General features: G+C 29.7%; 1 protein-coding gene and 1 pseudogene across 1 annotated transcript; one reads left to right on the top strand and one right to left on the bottom strand.

Annotated features, from left to right (window-relative positions):
* Nucleotides 1-4,036: 4,036 nt before the first annotated feature.
* Nucleotides 4,037-4,848, bottom strand: LOC148786985 (uncharacterized; annotated as a pseudogene).
* A 14,012-nt stretch (nucleotides 4,849-18,860) lies between these two features.
* PUB29 (plant U-box 29) lies at nucleotides 18,861-20,587 on the top strand. The gene has a single exon (XM_011101480.3). It carries the CDS (start codon nucleotides 19,163-19,165, stop codon nucleotides 20,459-20,461), a length of 1,299 nt encoding a protein of 432 aa, XP_011099782.1. The 5' UTR covers nucleotides 18,861-19,162; the 3' UTR covers nucleotides 20,462-20,587.
* The last annotated feature ends 419 nt before the right edge of the window (nucleotides 20,588-21,006 follow it).

Below are 21,006 nucleotides of genomic sequence, written 5' to 3' on the forward strand. Positions count from 1 at the left end.
CCGTGATATATTTTAGAATAGGAATGCTAAGTAATGATCTCATTTCGAGTAGGTTAATGTCGCAAACCACAAAGTCTCAAGAAAAAATATCACATTCACTATATATAATCATTATAACTTTTTTTCTTACTTAACATCTTTTATATAATACATCAACTATCATTATTATATTCTGAATTAGGGACAATTTTAGTCCTTTAACTGTAACCCATTTTCTTGTTAGTCCTTTATCTTTTTAAAATTTAAAAACGGTCTTATAACTTTTTAATTTACTTAATTTTAGGACACCAATTGTCAAAATTTGTCCAAGATTGCCGAAAAATTCCATATGTATCTGACGTGATATTTTAATTTGGAGAAAGTGATTTTGTTGGCTAATAGTGCATGACGTGGCAATTACGTGATTTTAATTTAAAAAAATAAATTGTGATGTGGCATTAGTGACCACATGACTTTAAATTATATTATTTACTAGAATTATTATTATTTTTTGTATTTAAATAAAATTTTAATACTTTTCATTATTTTACATTTTCAAAATTAAGTTATTTTTACTTCGTTATTTAATACAAATAATATTTATCATTATATGTATTTAAATAAAAAATAAATTTTCTATTATTTCAGATTTTAAAAAAATAAAACATGTTTTTTAATTTTTTTAAGAAAATAAAAAAATAATACATATTTTTTCCCTCTTCTCATTTCTGTGAGTATGTATGAATAATATATTACATAAATATATATACATTACATATATAATTATAAAATATATTACATATAAAATATATAATTTAGTCCTATTTATCATTGTTTCTCACAACGTCTTGAAATTCATCTTTCGTCTAATAATTAATGAAAAATACTAACGACTTCGTTAATTATTGAACGAAAGGTGCAAATAAGAGCTAAAATTGAGAAATAGCTAACATATGGGACTAATAATTCAATTTTTGCGTCAAAAAATTTAAATAATTACAGAATAAAAAAAAGATTGAAATGTGTATATACCTGACTTGAATTGAAGCACATCAAGAGATGATGTATGGTGGTAGTAGAAAAGGAGGTGGGTGGCAGGCATGGGAGTCTGGGACCAAATCTATGCCAAGTTGAATGATGTTTTTCACTGTACCCTTGTCAAAATACTATTCCACATACTACAAAACAATAATACACAGCAGTACTTAGCAGATGCATCATCACAGAGACCATCCATCATACTGTACTCTGTATGTCTATATGTATATATATATATATAGGTTATAGGTAGCTAGAACTATAAGCCACTAGTGTTTTTATCTTGATTGCCTTGAAGTTTGATGCATCAAACCAAAAGATTTTTCAACCTCTAGCTAGGTACCCTACCTATATATATATATAAGACTTAATGCAATTTATCCTTCATTGATATTGAAAATGAGTAAATTATACTCTTATCAAAAATAAATAACAATTTACCTCCCTGTATTTTAAAAAATAAAGCAATTTACTTCCATGCCTAAGGAGGTAAATTGCTACATTTTGAAAATTACACGAGGATAAATTGCTATTTATTTTTAGGGGTTGTTTGTCTATTTTCCGTAACACAGATAGGTACATTACAATTTATCCTCTCTCTGTTCTCTCTTTGTGTGTGTGTGTGTGTATATATATATATATATATATATATATGTGAACACTGACCCTTCATTTTCAGCCAAATCTTTAATTCTACCCTATTTGTTTCCATCACTCAAATAAGGGAAAAACTGCAAGCAACTCTTGTGATATTACAAATGAGTATTATAAAAAAAGATAACAAATTACCCCACTGTATTTTTTAAAATGAAACAATTTATCTCCCTATCTAAGGAGGTAAATTGCTTCATTTTAAAAAATATAGGACGATAAATTATTATTTTTTTATAAAAGAATAATTTACTCATTTATAATATTATATGATGGTAAATTACATCAAACCCCTCAAATAAATATGTATTGTACGTAAATTCACATGTTTTTGTTTGGAGAGTGACTGTGTAGAAATAGTTGCAGTGGATGTCTTTATTGGTTGTGCTGAGTTAAGACATTGGCTTCCGATATGGTTACATCACTTCACTCTTTTCTCATAAATCTTGCACTTTGATGTTACGCTTTTCTTTGACTCCTAAAGGTTTCTGTCTTTCTCTCTTTTTATACCAAGAGAACACAAAGAATCAAGATGGTCTTTACGTTTGGATTAGAAATTTTGGGGTCAAGATGTGAATTTAAGATTTAAAATTTATTGTAACATGAAACGGGAAATAATATTTTTGGTTCTGTAATCTAGGGTCTTTTTAATTTGGTTCTATTGGTTACGAAATTTTCATTTTTGGTACCGTAACTTTTAAAAAGTAATATTTTTTATCCCATAACACATTTTCGTTAGATATTGTGAGCACATGATTGTTAGGACCTTTACATTTTTTATCCTATTAGTCACGAGATTCTCACTTTTGGTCTTATGCACTTAATGCAATGTTTTTAGAACTGGGCTAGTCAAGTTATTGAATCACTGGTCCGACCAGATTAAAAAGATCGATTGAACCAAAGCCTATTATATATATATATATATATTTATATATATACACATAATATAGCAATATATTGTATATCAATTTCATCAACATTTATGATTAAAGACATGTCCAAATTTAAAAAAAAAAAAAACAATCATAAATTATATTAAAAGAGATGGAAGAAGAAAAGAGAGATTACCTTTTGAGATTTGAGAAGTTGAGATGGAGATTTGGTTGAAGTTGAGACTTGAAATTTGGGATTTGAGATGGCGATAGGAAAAAACTAAAAGCCCTAACTTTTCCCTCCCCTTTGAGACCCATTTTCCATACATATTTTTGGTTTTCTTTAGTTTTTTTTCTTTCCTTCCTTCCTTTTTTTTTTTTAAAAAAAATTATAGGATTAAAATATCAAATATCTATAATTATAAAACTAAAATACAGTTAAACCTTTTATGGAAACTCACAATGGAAGTTGCATAGTGAAGTCTATTAGGGTGGAAACTCACTTTAAAACTTGTTGTTTTGCATATTTCTTTTATGGTATGATGATTAAAATAATTTTTAATGTCTATATTTAATTATTTGTACATGTTTTATGCGAAAATATATTGGTACATGGAATACGTAGTTTATTTTTATACATGTGCACCGTATTTTAAAAAGACACGCGCCGTTGTCTGTCATGACTCCAAGGAACCTTTGCACCATGGCACGTGGTGTGCTATTAACAACTATGATTTACATATACGCTTTATGTTATTGAAGGTGCCTTGAAAATTCAAAACTAGATCTCACTCATCTATTTTTTTATTTTAAAAAAGAATAATTTTCTGATGACTAACATCTCATTAGATCATAGTAGTTAATGACACACAGTGCAATGTGGCGCCAAGGGTTCTTGGAGCCATGGCGCACGGTTCAACGCATTTCTTTTTTAAGGACGGTGTAAATATAAAAAGTAATATGAATATTTATATAATTCATATTTTTCAATTAGAACAATATAAAAGAGGTTAAATAAGACTATTAAACAATCAATTCAACATTAAAAAAAAAGAAAAAAAATCGTATTATTAAAAACCACTAACTTTAAAGCATTAAAGTATAGAAAGGCCAGATTCAAATAAATTTAAATAGTTTATCAAAAAATAAGTAAGTCTAAAATCTGATAATCAAATTCTACTAGGTAATCTTTCCATGTTCATCAGATTTATACTCAAGCTCCTCTTCATCAGTATTATTAAAGTTTTCTTCTTCCTCTTCTTTTTCTTCATCTATAAGATTTAGACACTGTCCACTAGATATAAATAAAGTAGATGGTTTTTGCTTGCTTTTGAAGATGCCTTTAATGTACCCTTGGTTCTTTTGTAGATCGAGATCAGAAACTATAAACATCTCATCACCTCGACAGCTCGTGTAACATCACCCCAAGTCAAGTCATCATTCTCAAATACAATCGCATTCTCTTCGTTACTATCAATAGTCAATCTCCCTAACAACTATTCATTTCTCTCATTTATTAATTCATTCAAAAGAATTGGATTTATTGCATCACGTGCGTCATATTGCCGCCTCAAAACTCTATTATACTTGATAAAAACTAAATCATTCAGGCGCGTTGTTGCTCCAATTTATTCCTTTTCTTAGATGAAGCCACACAAATTTAAATTACTAAATTAGTAACATTTAACTAAAAATTATATCCAAATACCAATATACAAATTATAGAGCATACTTAGATATGAATTACTTACATGTTCAAAAACACTCCAATTTCGCTCACAACCAGATGAACTGCACGTAAAGCTTAAAATTTTTATGGCAAAAGTTTACAAATACAGAGTTGATCCTCCAAAACAAGACCACCATTTAGCTAGTAATTGCAAAAATTAAAAAACTTAATATAAGTATAATTAAAAAATTAACATATTTGATTTGAAATATAATTTTTATTACCTAGTGCTTTTGTAGCCGTATGACTGATTGCAGAACTTGTCCCAAAAAGCCCGTTTGCTTTCTTGTACTTTTGAAGCTTATCAGCAATCTTATTTTGCAAGTTAGCATTTGGAACCACTGTCAAAATGCAAGCATATAAACCTTGCATAACCTCTTCATCTTGTTCTATATTAGGATTTGCATAGTAAACCTCCAAGTTCAAGTAGTAACCAGCTGCATGTAAGGGCTTATGAAGTTGAATGTTCCATCTAGTATCAATCAACTCAAACATATTTTTGTACTTCTCTTCAATTTTGGAAAATGAAATAACAATAGCTTCCTTGGCTCTATTCATGGTTTCATAAACATCACCCATTGGCAGTTTTCTTTCACCATCTATCAATCGAAGCACTTTGACTAATGGACTTGCAACTTTAATTATGTAAAGAACATGATTTCAAAAGGAAGACATCAAAATATAGCATGCTACTATTCTGCTTTGTGCTTTTCTCGCATACCTGTTCTCAGTCCAGCTTTCAGAAGTAAACATTTTCTTCAAATTCCCCTTTTGAACATGGAACTGCTTCAGGTCAAGAATGTTGTTACAAAGTGAGTTTTTGCTAGTCTAACCATCTCTCTATTCTTAGGAAAATCTCATTATGTCTAAGAGAGATGGTATGTTATACATATAGGCATTAATCGTCACAACCTGCTCATATATCTTCTACAAATTAGGAAGTTTGAAGATATCTTCAAACATCAAATCTATATAATGAGCTGCACAAGACAACCAATATAAATGTGGGTATTTTGCTTCTAAAAATGATCCTAGTCATTGAATAATAAAAACACAGTTTCTATGAATTTGTTGTCTTTTGGGCTATTCACTAGAAAATAACGAACCTTCTTTGTTTTGTATCAGTCCAACCATCTGCCATTTATGAGCAACCGTATTTAGCTTAATCCCATCATAATCTCTCAAAATTACACGAGTGTGTTCCAATTCCTTCCTCAAATATGTCATCCTTACCTCATGATAATTAGGGGTTTCATACCAGGGTCGTACTAGCCAAAGGCTTCAACTATTGGTCTAAAACTATTAACTCTTACTGTGTTGAATTGGATGCCCATATCATACATCGACTGACAAAACTTTTGTACGCCATACATCTCATTTTCTTCCTATTCTCATCAAACAATTTCCCACCATATTTATCTTTCCTATGTTTCGCTATCTCATTAGCATCTTGCATGAAGTACAAGTCAATAAGACCTATTGGTTTTGGCTTTTTTTTTTGTTACATTGTTTGTGCAACAAATCCAAATGAGTCTCCTCCAACAGAGAAACTAGATGGATGCTTGCCATGACTAATATATTTTTTCTAAAATTCCCAATACTCTTGTTCTATAGCAATATCATCAAATGACGAATTGCATCCATCAACTCTTTCAATTCTTTTTTTTTTTATTTACGACATATTCTCTAATCTCAACCCTCACATGCTTTGGACATTTCGAATACAGTTTGGAATTATGAAAACCACCAATAAGATGTTGCTTGTGTCTCATAATCTCTTCTTTGTTTAACTTTCCACAAAAGTTATACTTGACAGTATTTGTGTTGGTAGGATCAAATAAAGATGCATAATTCAATCATGGATCCTTCCCGCTAGAAGCTTCAAATATTCGTAATTGCTTGAATAAAGATTAATTTGAAAACAAAATAAAAAACAAATTAAAACATATTATATGATAAAAGTTAATTTAATTCACCAAAAAATTAAAAAAAAATATGTAGTCTAAAAATACTTATATTATTTTTCAAAAATAAAAAAATAATATCTTATATTTTTTTTTCTTTCAAAAATTAGAGAAGCAATTTTAAAAATTAAAATTTAATCAAAATGTAGTAACTCTATATATCATACTAAAATACTAAATTTTAGCATATACAATAGATCAAGAATGGGTGGAGGCGCATGGCGCGCGCTATAATACACCATTAACTACTATCAATTAGACTTGATTATAAATTTATTCATTCTTTTTAAAATATGAGGATAAAGACATTTTAATCTATAAATAAAAAATTACCAAAATTTGACAAATAATACAAGGAAAGTCTTTACAAAAGAAAATTCAACCAAATTAGACAAACATTTGCTTCAAATATTCGGGAGCCTGCAAACCATTTTTCTATTAACCTATTAGCTGTTATGGCATGTTGTTTCTATGTGTATATAATAAATAATTTTTTATATATTTTAAAATATATTATAAATAAGAATAGAATATACAATCAACACATTATTATTAAAAAAAAAACAAAATTAATTTATTAGTTTATATGTAATTGGACAGTGAAATGAGTTAGTTATCTTATGAGTTAAATAATATTTTTTATTCTATAAAAAATAACGACGGTGTCATTTACCACCATTTGTGAGTACGAAGCCCTTTTTTTTTCATATTAGTATAAATAAAAAAAATTCAAAAAACTCGTATCATGATTTCAAACATTGCTTTCTTAATTATCCAGACACAATTATTCTCTTTTGTCTCATCCACCACACAGAAACTAAAATATTAATTCATAAATTAAAGATAATTATTTAATTATATCCCAATTCATCCTGTTTCTTCGGGTGAGGATATATATGTAATATCCATTGTAATTTTCTTAAGTGTTCCATCTGACAGTGGCGTTAATAACTGCTGGGGTCCATAAATTTGTGATAATTACTATCAAGTGAAGAGATCAGTGGGAACTAATTACATCATTCTTACTTAATCACAACAAGAATCCGCATAGCCCTTCTTTCATATCACTTGTAATATAGAAAAATTACAATTTTAGTCCGATAAATATGCATTCATAATTTTAATCCTGTAGGAATTTATTTTAATAATTCTTCTGTTAATTATTAAAATTTTGCACATTCAGAACAAAAATAGTCAAAATTTGGTGAAATGGCCCGAAAGTGTAGGTGATCAAATGCACGTAACCAGCTTAATTAGGTGGGTCCATTTTAACAAATTTCTGTCATTTTTGTTTTCAATAAATGAAAATTACAGGATAAAATTGTCAAAATGAATTCCTACATAACTAAATAGCCGCCTCCACATACTTGTAAAACTAAAATTACAATTTTCCTCCTATGAGACTACATGCAGGAAAGATGATATCACAAAGAGGTGGAGTTGTCCTCTGCGGACAACCCAAAATGTTAGTCAATGATCACAGTCGTGTAACAGAAATAGGCGATAATAAAACACTTATCTTAAATAGCATATATAAGTCCAAACGAATATAAATATCTTCTTGATTTTCTCATTAGAGGGATAAGTGAATAACTAGTATTGGACTCCAGTGTAAGCGTGTTTAATTTGCATCTCATTAACATAAATTTAATCGATCTCGCTTTTTCCCGACATCAATACGGTTGTGATCTAAGCGGAAAATTCCCATTTTAAATATAGGATGATTTATAATTCTAGTATCAAATTTTAAAACTAATCATTTTTAAGCTTACTGTATCATGACCTATTAATTGCCACGTCAATCATTTTGTTAATTGTTTAATGAAAAAGTCATGTGATTTATATGTGGCTATTAACTCTCTTGGCGAGTTTATTTTGATGGGATATTTAAAAAATAATTAGTTTGAATTTTATTTTTTTTAAATAGTTTTTTTTTTTCAAATTTTATGAATTAGTCCCAAACCAGTCATTGATGACAAATATCCCATATCAATTGCGAATAAAAATCTGTGCAGTTTATAAACCCATTGTCTGCTCTTTTTAATGAAGCGTCTTTTCAAAAGAAAATCATAAGGTTAAATCATACCAATTATTTATCTACTAAAAATAGTTATTCTTGTTCAAAATCAAATAAAAAACAAGCGAAACATTATAGTCACGTATAATTACGAATACTTCTCATTGTTTGAAAAATTACAAATACCCTCCTTTCCTACGAATGGAAATAATTATGCAGTGATTAGACAGTGAGGTGGATATTACTATTTGGCCCTTATTGGTCTTTTTTAAATATATTTGAAAAAATGTAAAAAAAGTTTGTGAGTGAGTAAAATAAATAAATCTATAGGGCATATTAGTCCATAAAAATATTTTAAAAATTTTCAAAAAATATATAACATTATTATTCACAATCTAAAAGGGCATGCATTTTAGTTGTTTGATGAAATAAATTAGATGGAAACTTAATGGAGACTAACGGAATAGGTTCTTTGTTAGACCAACGCTAAAATCAAGGATATTTTTAATTTTTTAAATAATAATAAAATATTTATAATTATACTAAATTTCAAGAGTTGTGGTTGTAATCCGCGTGCTGGCCAATGGATTAATATTTTCTTGGGAGATGTCAGTTTTTTAACATTCAAAGTACCAAATCTAACTGAGTTTCCGTACGTAAGTGTAACGAAGTTTATAGTTGGGTCGGGCCAGGCCTGTCCTGGAATTCAAGACTCTGCATAAGTTCTACCGTTCGTAAGCACACATAATAATTTCCACATTTTAAAATTTTAGGGGAAAAAGTTTTATCTATATTTACTTTTCAATTTGAATTATATTCATTTTTATATTTCATCGTCTAATTTATTTTATATTAATTTACCATCTCGAGATTGTGAAATTTGTATGTTACAATATATGACCATTTTTTGGTCAAATGTTCTGTTGGAAAAACATTGCATTGCATCTCGTCCATACATCACATTGATCTTAGATATTATATGTGCACTGCATGTGATGTTTCTTCCAACAAAAAATTGAACCCAGAATTATCATAAATGGTTACTTGCAAATTTACGATGATAAATTGATAAATAAATAAATGATAAATGATAAAATATAAAAACGAGTTCTAGTGAAAATTAAAATATAATATACCCATATATATTTTTACACTAAATTATTAGAATCATATGGCGTTAGCTCTAAAAACTAACTTGTGTGATTATAATATTTTATTATGATCGATCGTAATGATTAAAATTTAATGATCGTAGTAAAAAATAATTGATTACAGCTACGCAACTGACGTGATTTTTGACAGTGTGGCTAATACATTTGTCATAACTAAAATCCTGATAAAGATAGTTTCCATGGTGGGTAAATTAAGTTTTTACATAAATTTTTTGTTGAACAGTGATTAGTAATAGTCATTTACCACAGCTTTAATTCATAGCAGATAAAATTGTAGGCGACAGTAATTTTTTTCTAGTGTTATGACTGATTATCATGGTCAAGAGTAGAAAATTATAATAAATGTTGATGAACCACAGATGCGCAATGGTCATTAGTTGTTGTTTTTGCTAGCAATGGCAAAACATTAGCCGTAGTAAAACAACCATTTCAAATGCTATTGTTATAGCTAAAATTATGATAAATATTTTTGCATTGATTTTATTTAATCATGATAGAAAGTGTTGATTTTACTATAATATAGGAAATAATCTTCCTTTTATCAAAATTCATTAGCATTATTGTCCAATTTGATCAGTGCATGCACGTTAACGAGTACAATTTACACTGAATCGAGTATTATAAACTGACTTTTTCACTATTCTGTATATTATACTTTCACATGAAATGACAAATTATATGTTCTCAATAAACATATTATATTTTCAGTAAAATAGTATTAATAAGACAATATTATATGGTGGTAAATTAAAGTTTTGATTTAGGTAAGCATTTAGGCCTATGCCCTTGTTTATTTGTGGAGGTCGGGCTAGATATCTCACTCCAATTTCTTATTTATTTGCATTTATATCGTCATTTGAATTATCTTTTTATCCTAAATTTAATTTTATCCAAAATTTTATCAATATAAATAAATAAAATATATAATATGATAATTTAATTTTGTCTTACATTTTATTCATTATTAATTTATGTCAATATAGTCTCATCCCTCAAAATAAAGGCCTATATGTGTAGGACGAGTGGTGCGTGAAAAAGGAGAAAATGGAGAACTTTATTGAATTGAGAGAGTCAAAGGAAGCCAAAAGTTGGGCATGTGATCATTTATGTTGTTGAATGTAGGAGGCCAAATAGGACCCATTCTTGCTTGGGTTTGTTATTAATTCTATATTATTTTAGATTGTGAAATTATATTTGATTGCTCTCTTTTTAAGAATTTAATCGCAAAATTTATTTTAAGGTTAATTGTATTTTATCATCTAAATTATGATCGTTTTTACATTTTTGCATCTATTTTTTTTTTTTTTTGTTCAACCTACCATCTCAATTCTCAATTTTATGAAATTTTGCACTTTGTTATTTATAACTACTGCTCAACCAAATTTTTTATTAAAAAACTATTACATGCAGCACACATGTGATATTTAAGGGTTATGTGATGCGATATTTTGCATATATGCACATCATGTGATGTTTTACCAGCAGGAATATTAACAAAAAAAAGGATCATATATGGCAAAGTGTTCGCAAAGTTAAAATGGTAAGTAAACAAAAAAAATCGATAGCAAAATGTAAAAACATGCATAGTTCGAGAGGTAAAATGTAATTTACCCTTTATTTTATCACGTCTTTACATGTAAAAATTATTACAAAATATCACAATTCAAACACATTTTCATTCTGTCACCTCTTTTTGTACAAAAAAACTATAATGAAACATCCGACTCTAAACAAATTTTAAATCTTTTTAAGCAAAATGTTATTTCAAAGGGATAATTAAATTTTTTCCTGAATTTTTGTGTAATTACACGCATACACCAGTAGTTTGAAAAATTACAGCTAGTATTCCTAAGGTTTGTTAATGTCTAACGAATAGTTAGTACCGTCGATGTATGTTTTTTAGGAGCATATGTGTAATTACGTATACCGTTGTAGTTTGAAAAATTACAACTAATACTTTTGAAGTTTGTTTTTGTCTAACAAATAGATCCTCCGATAGTCAACATTCACCAAATTTACTATTATTAACACAAAAAAAAAAAAAAACCATTATATCTACCCTTATCGATTTTTTACTGACTTATTGCATGTCGAATAAATCTTTTTCTAATCAAACTTTCTTTATATATCTTCACAGGTTGTAACATAATATTTATCACTTAATCTTATACATAGTAGTTAACTCAAATATATTCAAAGTTGAAATATTTTCTATTTATTTATGATTATGAATATCTTTATCCATTTACTTTAAATTTAAAGAACAATTTGAAAAATAGGGGCAGCTCATTTTATAATGGGTGGGTGACAGTTCATTGTCCTTTTATGCCAACATTGTCTTCTTATTATTACATAGCAAAAGCCTCTTTATTAAATTATTTTCCTTAATTAAAAAAAGCGTCTATTGCTCTACATATTTTTTTGCATACTTTTTTTTATACCGTAACTATTTTATTATATTAATATTTTAATAAATTGAGTAATGTATGAATATTTGATCAATTCATCATGCTAATATTGAAATAAATTATAATAAAATAAAATAAATATTCAAATGTCTGATGGGACTCGAATCCATTACCTCGAACTGATTCATAAAATTTTAATCTTAATTATTAGACTAAGACATCATTGATTTTGCATACATATTCAGTTTAAATTCTCTCACTATTCTTAAAAATGAGGTTAGTTTTCAAATTTAATTATGAAATAAATCTGTATAATCAATTATGAATTTGTAAATCTAAATGTGATAATTGTATTTTTTTAATAAGTTATTCTAAAATTAATTCTCGAATAATCAATTATTTAATTCGTTGTATGAAAATTACATATACTCTACTGATGTTTGATAAAATTATGTAATCGTTGAATTGGGCCTAAAATTGTCGACTTTATCCCTGTTGCATATTTTTTTTAAATAAAAATAAAAATTTATAAATAAATCGATGAGGTGGATGGAAAATTCTAAAAAATTATAAATAAAAAATTGTTCACTTAATCCACAATTTTTTTATTAATTTAAAAAATAAATAAAATTATAATTCATAATTCACAAAGTTGGTTAAATAACTCGAAAAAAAAAATGAGTGAAAATCTAACTGAAATTAAGAAATTGGATTAATTATTGGACAATAGATAAAATTTGAAGGGCATTAAAATACTCATATATATTATGTCAAATCTTAAAGGGGTCGTTTTATCCTACAATCAATTGCGCCAAAACAGACCAATTTAACCAAAGTTGCAACATTTCCACACATGAATTTAATTAAGTTTTAACATGTTTAAAACTAATAAAAAATCATTAAATTTTTTTTTACATAATTTTAAATTATGAATAATTTATACTAAAATATACTTTGAATTACATTTGCATAATTTACGTTTAATTTTCATATAATCCATAAAATCATTCTAGTTTCAAAAAATTAGTTAATAATAATACACCTTTATATTTTCATATTCTAAATAAAGTTATTTACTTTTTATTAATGCATTCACATTGTTTGGTATTTATTATATCAGCATTTTTTAGTACACCATATATGTAAATCTAATTGATTTAGGCAAGCATCGCACATTGATTGCAGACAAAAAGCTTGAGTATCTTGTAAACACCCAAGGCCTCCTCTCTCTAGCGCTTAATAGGACAAAATTGTGCTTCTCCTCTCTATTAGATTGAAGTCAAGACAAATAATACCTTACTACAGGACTGATCGGGCTAACACCTCCTCATTTGTGAAACGTTTTTTCAGGAGAACCAGTGAGATTTCTTAAAAGTTAGAGTATACAATATCTTGCGAAACGAAACACCAATCAAATCACAAGTAGTATCACTATATATATATATAAGTATATGTTGGTATTTAGACAAAATAAAATATAGCGTTACAAAAATCGTACATTTTGTACATTTGGGCACATTATTACAAATTGCTAGTCATTATTACTATTGTTGTTATTATTATTAATGCTTATTACTACTCGTATTGTTAATTACTATTATTACCCTTATAATTACTAGTATTATTATTTTGGGCGGTGGGGGTAGTGATAGTGATACTGGTAGTGGTTGCAATAATTCTTATTTTATTTACACCTTGCTTTAAATGTGAAATAAGCATAATTCCTTAATTAAGAAAATATAATCAAGATGTCTGAGTTGCTGGTACCCAGTTTCATTGAATATGTGAGTATTTGTCTTATTTTATGTGAGTAATTTATTTTATTATTTTTAGATATATGAATTCAGTTGATTTATAGCTTAATTTATTAAAATATTGATATGATTATGTAAATAATAAATAAATAAATAAAATATTTGAGAAAATCAGAATTTTTTGAATCCCAAAGGCCCCACGAACCGGTGTCGTATTAGACATGACAGTCTTTATGCCTAACCAATTAGCTGTTGTATGGGGACTGAAAAATCATGCTGTGTTCTTGACTTGGAAACGCTGACGCTGCCGTATGGTACAGATATACCAAATTAGACTGACTTTTTATTTTTTTTTGATAATAATAATATATCGACTCGAATTGCAGAGCATGCCTTCAGAATCATAAATTGTTTAGAAAAAAAAAGAAGGGTATAACTATCAAAGTCGATTTGAAAAAAGCCTATAACCATATTGGTGCGACTTTTTTCATAGTGTTCCAGTGGAGCATGGCTGAGTTCTAGCCTTTCCGTCCTCTGGAATGGGGAGCGCACTGTTGCTTTTACTCTTAACAGATTACTCACTCACGTTGCTCCTGCATCGATGAAGGGAATCGAATCCAAAATTATTTAATTGAAGGAGGCTCGTTCCTACAAATTAGACCAACAAACGTCAGCATCAAATTAAATTTATTTTTGAAAAGAAAAAAAAAGAAATTGAAATGCTTTGACCGCACTCAATTATTATGAGTCAGGACATATTTTTGAGATCATAAATAAATTACAAAGGTATTTACATATTACTGACCCATGTCTGGTTTTTGAGATCACAAAGGTAGGTCGGTACCAAAATGGAGCTATGGTTGAAGCCCCACCCACCCACCCACCCCAACTGACTGCCAAATGAAGTTGCAAGTATGAATGTCAACTAGAATTAGGTCCAATTATGGGGAAAAAAACATTTTTAAAAAAATAAAATAAAAAAGGTTTCTTGGGTAGTCAAAATTTACAACTCAAAATTGGCTGCTGCTTCACTTGTTTAGTGGTGGTTAATTTTATTTATTTATTTGGATGAGGAGAGGCGGTGATTAATTAATTATTATTTTTTTAAATTCATAATCTTATAATTATAACTCGTATTTAAGCTAGGTATATAAAAATTAAAAAAAATAATTAATTACACGATGAGTATTATTATTAAATATTTAATTTTAAAAGAGTTTCCCGGATAATGTCCTCTAGCGAATTTAAATAGATCCCGAACAATCATATTTATTACATTTGTGATATTTATCTGCATGGTTATCTGGATGTTTGTAGAAAAAATTATAAATTAAACGATAGTAAAAATTATAAATATTTAATAATAAAAAGTTAAAAAGAGAGGAAGTATTTGGAAAAGTAACTTAATATTTATAATTTTATTAAATTGTAGAAATTTTTAGGGAATTGCTTTTAATTTTTTACTTAAATCAATTTAATCTAAATAACTCAAAAATAAAAATACATCAATAAAAAATATTAATAAACTAATAAAAATTTATTTTAAGCACTTAGAAACATCCCATATTCTGTTTTACTATACTTCACTAGTATTTTTATTTTATTTTATTTTTGTATGCATTCACTTCTTACCCTAATCAAACCCAGAATGGATCATCCGACGTCCATTAATGGTCTTTAATAAATCAGAAAGGATCTCACTTTGTTGTCACTCACATTTCTCTTCATCGAACGGTAACAAATAATTGGAGTGCATTGCATCGTATGCATCCAGAGGTTTTTCACGTTACTATGATTAGAAAGAGATGCACGTGAGTGAGAATTTAGTGTGAGAGTAATGAACACTCATCATTACCATCACCCACCATACTAATTTATCATTATTCATTATTGCTGAAGCGACGCCTCACGATCAACATCATTTTGAACGCTCTTCATTTAGATTAGAGATAATTACATTTCTCTCTTTATAAAAGAGTCCGTATGATTATACGTAATTTTTCAAACTACAGAAAAATTACATTTAATATTTTTTAGGTTTGCTTTCATCTAATAAATAAATCCCTCATTGCCCAAAATTTACTGAATCTGCTGATATAAATAAAAAAAATTGAATGAAAATTGATATTTACACTCGATTAACTTATTATTGATTTATTGTGATTAAAAAAAACATTTTCGAACTAAACTATCCTTACAACAGTGAAAATATACCTTCTCAGATATATTAATGTGTGAAAATATATGAAGGTAATTTGATCATAAAAAAAATATATATTTAACCTGCAATAAGTCAGTAATAAGTCAATTGAGGGTAAATATAGATTTTTTTTTAAATTTTATTAATATCAGCAAATTCGGTGAATTTTGACTAACAGGAAGACTTCATTGTTAAACGGAAGCAAATATCAGGAACGCTAAATGTATTTTTAAACCACAAGGGGTCTACTTATAATTATACCAAACCTCAAGATAGGGGAGTGTAATTATTCTTTTAGATTATTGCTGCTCAAAATTGAAGCCCTCCATTTTATTTTATTATTTTGAGAAAAACTTAATACGAGCTCACATAAAATTTATCATACTTATAAATATCTATCATTGTTTAAAAAATTATAAACACTCATTTGAGTTAACTAACATTTAAAAATTATTTCCTATAGTGAGCTGTTGCGAGAGGATATTTGTTTAACGGCCTTTAATTTTAAAAAAAGTATTTATAATTTTTTGAATAAAAAAATCTATTTGTATATGAATATGATAAATTTTAGAGAAGTCTCTTATAGTTTATTCTTTTTATTATTTGTGATTCATACTTTGTTTGTATTCATTAGGTTCAGTTTATTAAGAATTTTTTATTAAATATAATATTTTATTATATCAACATTGTCACTGTGTTTCACATTAATTTAGATGCTAACACTAGCACATCCCATGGTGACTCAGTTCTCTGGTGAGGTGTTCTTTTAAGAATGGATTTGTGACGGTCAGTCGAGGCAAATAATATCCTGCGCAATAAGGCATCAATCATATTGGACACAGTATCATTTGGCGTCGTTTTTGTGAATCGTGTCGTGTAGTTGTCCCAAACTTCTTTATTTGGGAGGATGGTGATGCTAACATATATCTTATACTGGTTGCAGACCTGGAGTTTGTGTGACTTGTAAGTTCTAAACACTTTTTATAGCAAAACTCCTCTTTAAGGATAAATTTATTAGATTTCAGTCAAAACAGATAATATCGCGTATAATGAGACTCATGATCTGTAACACGTATTATTGGACGTTGTTGGCGGAAATAATGCCATGTGTCTGTCACTGTTGGTATGCGCTTCACATTGATTGTAGACGACACTTTTATGTAATAAGAACTCTTCTACCTAATGAGATGTTATTTTAAAAACAAATTCGTAAAACTTCAATCAATATAAATAATATCTCATGAAATAAAATATTAATTGCATGATACATTGTATCAAAAATTATTATTTTAAAACTTATATAAGTGGAATGATATTTTTTTGAAAAAAGGAAATCAATATTGAAAACTGTAGCCCTCAAATTCCTGAATTCAAACGCATTGTCAATTAATTATCTGTGTTTATTGTTCATTAAAGCGCATAATAACAATAATGATGAATAAGTGAGAGAGAGAGAGAGAGAGAGAGAGAGAGAGAGAGAGAATAGTTAGTGGGTGGTGCAGAGGGTTTAGGAGTGCCCCAAATTCCATGATGTAATTGGGGCCGACCAACAGAACCATGATTGGGCCCCCACTGGGAGGTGGGGCCCATCACCCCCCACGTTCTTTTTCCTCATTGTACGCATCATTTGTCAGCCCTACACCCACACACACACACTCCCAATCTCCAATCCTACCAGTCGTGTGTAAAATTCACCTAAAATCATAGCCGCTCGCCTAATTGTGGGCTCCACTGACCACTCTCTTTTGACTCTTGACCCTCTACCATTTTCAATTAATGCCCTAGGACCCCCTCCCCCCCACCCCCAAACCCAACATTTTCTTTTTCTTTTTTTTTTAATAATTATGATTATATAAAATATTAAATATAATTAATTTATCGTACAATACATCAATCTATTCAAAACTCTATCGAATACATCAATAATTTTATACGAAATAAGATGACTACAAGAATTTTTTTAAAAATTTTTATGTAAGTATACAAATATTCACATGCGCTGTGTTCAAATTCAAGATCTGATTCGAATAATTTTATATTATTTTTTAATAGTTATTTATACGTTTGATTAATCATGATTTGAAATTAAATGATTTATATTATAGCTAATTCTTTAAATTAATAATTTAATGATGTTGATAGTAGAAATTTTCAAACTTTAAGATCTTGTCCCAATATTGGTACAATGGAAACACGTATGTTGACTGGTCAACATTAACATTCTTTTGTGTTTTTTAAGGGATTATAGGATGTAAATAAAATACTATATTTAAACTTAAATTTTAAATACAAACCATAACAAAAACATATGGGATAATTCTATTTACAATCCTTGATTTATGATTTATTTATTCAAATAATTATATTTTTTGTATAATTACATAAATTATCACTGACAGTTAAAAAAATAGGAATAATTTGTATAATGATGCTAATATTTAAAAATATATATGTAATTTTACAAAAATAAAAAATAGTCTGTATAAATGATGTCGACGTTCTTAATATCTACATGTGTCCAAAAAACAGAAATGATTTATGTAAATAGAGCATAGGTCAGGTTATGTATATAAAAATTATATTATTTATTTATTTAACATAAGATTCTATATATATTCGTACTGCATACATGATTCATAAAAACGGCAATTACATTTACACATGTTGATCTATGGCTTATGTGCACAAACCACAACTTTGTCTTCTTCGTAACTACAGAAACCACCCATAACAGTAAAAAATTAAAGATAATTTATATAAATAACATTAATGTTTCTGGAGTGCATGTGTAGTTTTTCAAGAAGCATGGGTGATTTGTGTAAAAAATATTGACGTTTCTGATGGATGTATTTGTAATATTTTAAAAATAAATAATCATAAATCAAAATATATAAGCTTAATTATCCTTAAATAAGATAAAAAATACAATAAAATTTGAAAAGAGAAAAATAGAAAAAAGTGGAGGGGGCAAATTATAATAATAATTGAGTGGTAGGGAGCAAAGCGACAGGCACAAGTGGAGAACCAAACAGCACTAAGAAACTATATATATATATATAGAAAACCCCTCACACACAAAATCCCACTACTTGAACTATGATAGTGGGTGGAATTGGAAAGAAAGAAGCTTTTTCCCTTCATTGACCACACACACACACACACACACACACGCACCAACAGAATACTATTACACCACAACAAAAGAAAAAAAATAAAGGTAAAAAGAGCAATATTCACTGACATCATCCCATCACCCCCCATCCCATCCTTTGACTCTTTCTTAACACCCCTTATCTCTCTCTATCTCCCCTCCTCCCTCCTTCCTCCACCTTCTCTCTTACTTCTCTCTCTCAAAGAGTTTTGGAGTTCCTGTGAATTATGGTGAAGGACGATCTGTACGTAACTGTGCCAACTTATTTCCGCTGTCCCATCTCTCTGGACGTCATGAAGTCGCCGGTGAGTTTGTGCACCGGTGTCACTTATGACCGCAGCAGCATCCAGCGCTGGCTTGACGGCGGGAACAACACTTGCCCCGCCACCATGCAGGTGCTTCATAATAAGGAGCTTATCCCTAATCATACCCTCCAGCGTCTCATCAAAATCTGGTCCGACTCGGTTCTGACTCGCCAGTCTGACTCGCCTCCCCCTCCGCCTGACTCGCTCACCTCTGACCAGGCCCGTGACCTCATCCGCCAACTCGAGAATGATCTTCAGGGTTTGGAGAAATCTTCGCTTTTTTGTACTTCGGTGGTCGTGACGAATCTCTCTAGGCTTGTTTTGTTCGCCGGTGAAGCGGAGGAGAACGGGAGGTTTTTGGGGGAGGCCGGTGCCAGGATTCTGCCGTTGCTGGTGGCTTGTATTGGGAAAGTGAAGGATTTGAGTTTCTTGGAGAAAATTGTTTTGTTTTGCAATGTCTTGATGAAGAATCTAGGCAAGGACGACGCCGAAGAACACGCAAATGCATTGAAATCAATGTTTGGAACGGGGAACTGTGATTTGAAGGCGGCGATTATGATGGGTCTGAAGCAAGGGAAGCTGGAGCTAAGAATAGCAGTGGCCAGATTCCTCGAGCTCATGGCGGCGCGTTTGTGTTTGGAACTGCATTCCTCTCCGATTTCAGAGGACGACGAGATCTACTCCGAGCTCCTGAGGTTAATAACCACCTCTGATCTGAACCCTGACGCCATGGACGCCTCCCTGAGTTTCTTGACGCGATTGGTAGTGCTAAAGAGGAACAGAGTCAAGATGATCCGCGCTGGAGGAGTAAAGGTGCTGACGGCGGCGCTCTCGCAGTCGGAACTCAGTGCCCCACTCTCTGAAAAAGTGCTCAAGCTACTCGAAATGTCGTCGGGCTGCAAAGAAGGACGAAATGAGATCTGCACGAGCGAAACCTGCGTGCGGGCGATAGTGAAGAAGGTTTTGAAGGTCTCGAACGCGGCGACTGAGCACGCAGTGACGGTGCTGTGGAGCCTGTGCTGTTTGTTCGGCGAGAAGAGGGCCGCTTCGGCGCTGGCGGAGAGCAACGGGATGGCGAAGATCCTTCTGCTGCTGCAGAGCAATTGCTCGCCGGCGGTGAGGCAAATGTGCCGCGATTTGCTCAGAGTTTTCCGGTGCAGCTCCAAGAATTCTTGCGTTTCTTGGTATGATACGAAGACGACTCATATTATGCCCTTTTGATCAGTAATGTAGAGAGAGAGAGAGGGAGAGAGATACTGTATTTTTTTTTGTTTTGTTGGGATTAATGTAAATGTAAAAGCAATTTTGATGAGGAAAATATAGGAAGAAAAATGGATTAATTTTGAATTATGGGAAGGTGAAAATGATGGATGGATGCATTCATATAATGATTTGATGTTTGGTCAGTTTGATGGACATTTATTCCTAACCAGCCAAACAAACATCAAACCATATTTTTCACTTTTGTTGTCTGATTGAGAATTTTGTTTTGTCAATGGTGTGGATGTTTAGGATGTCATGACAACAAACATATTTCACTTCATGCCACCAAAATCCAATCCAAACACAACCATTTGTTTTTATTTTTAAATTATTTTCGAAACAAGTTAAAATATACTAAATGTTTATCATCATTTAAATTTAGATGTTTTTAACTGTTTTAGCATAAATACATACACACACATATTTCAAGTTTCCACATTCGTTTATTTTGTATTTGGAAGTTGAAACAATTATTTTGTGAAATATTGATATATTTTTAAATT

The sequence above is a fragment of the Sesamum indicum genome, linkage group LG9, assembly GCF_026168435.1.
Source record: "Sesamum indicum cultivar Baizhima isolate 11 linkage group LG9, ASM2616843v1, whole genome shotgun sequence".
Taxonomy (NCBI): domain Eukaryota; kingdom Viridiplantae; phylum Streptophyta; class Magnoliopsida; order Lamiales; family Pedaliaceae; genus Sesamum; species Sesamum indicum.

Excerpts from the sequence above, each read along its gene's own strand:
- PUB29 (XM_011101480.3), top strand. The coding sequence starts at position 19,163 with ATGGTGAAGGACGATCTGTACGTAACTGTGCCAACTTATTTCCGCTGT.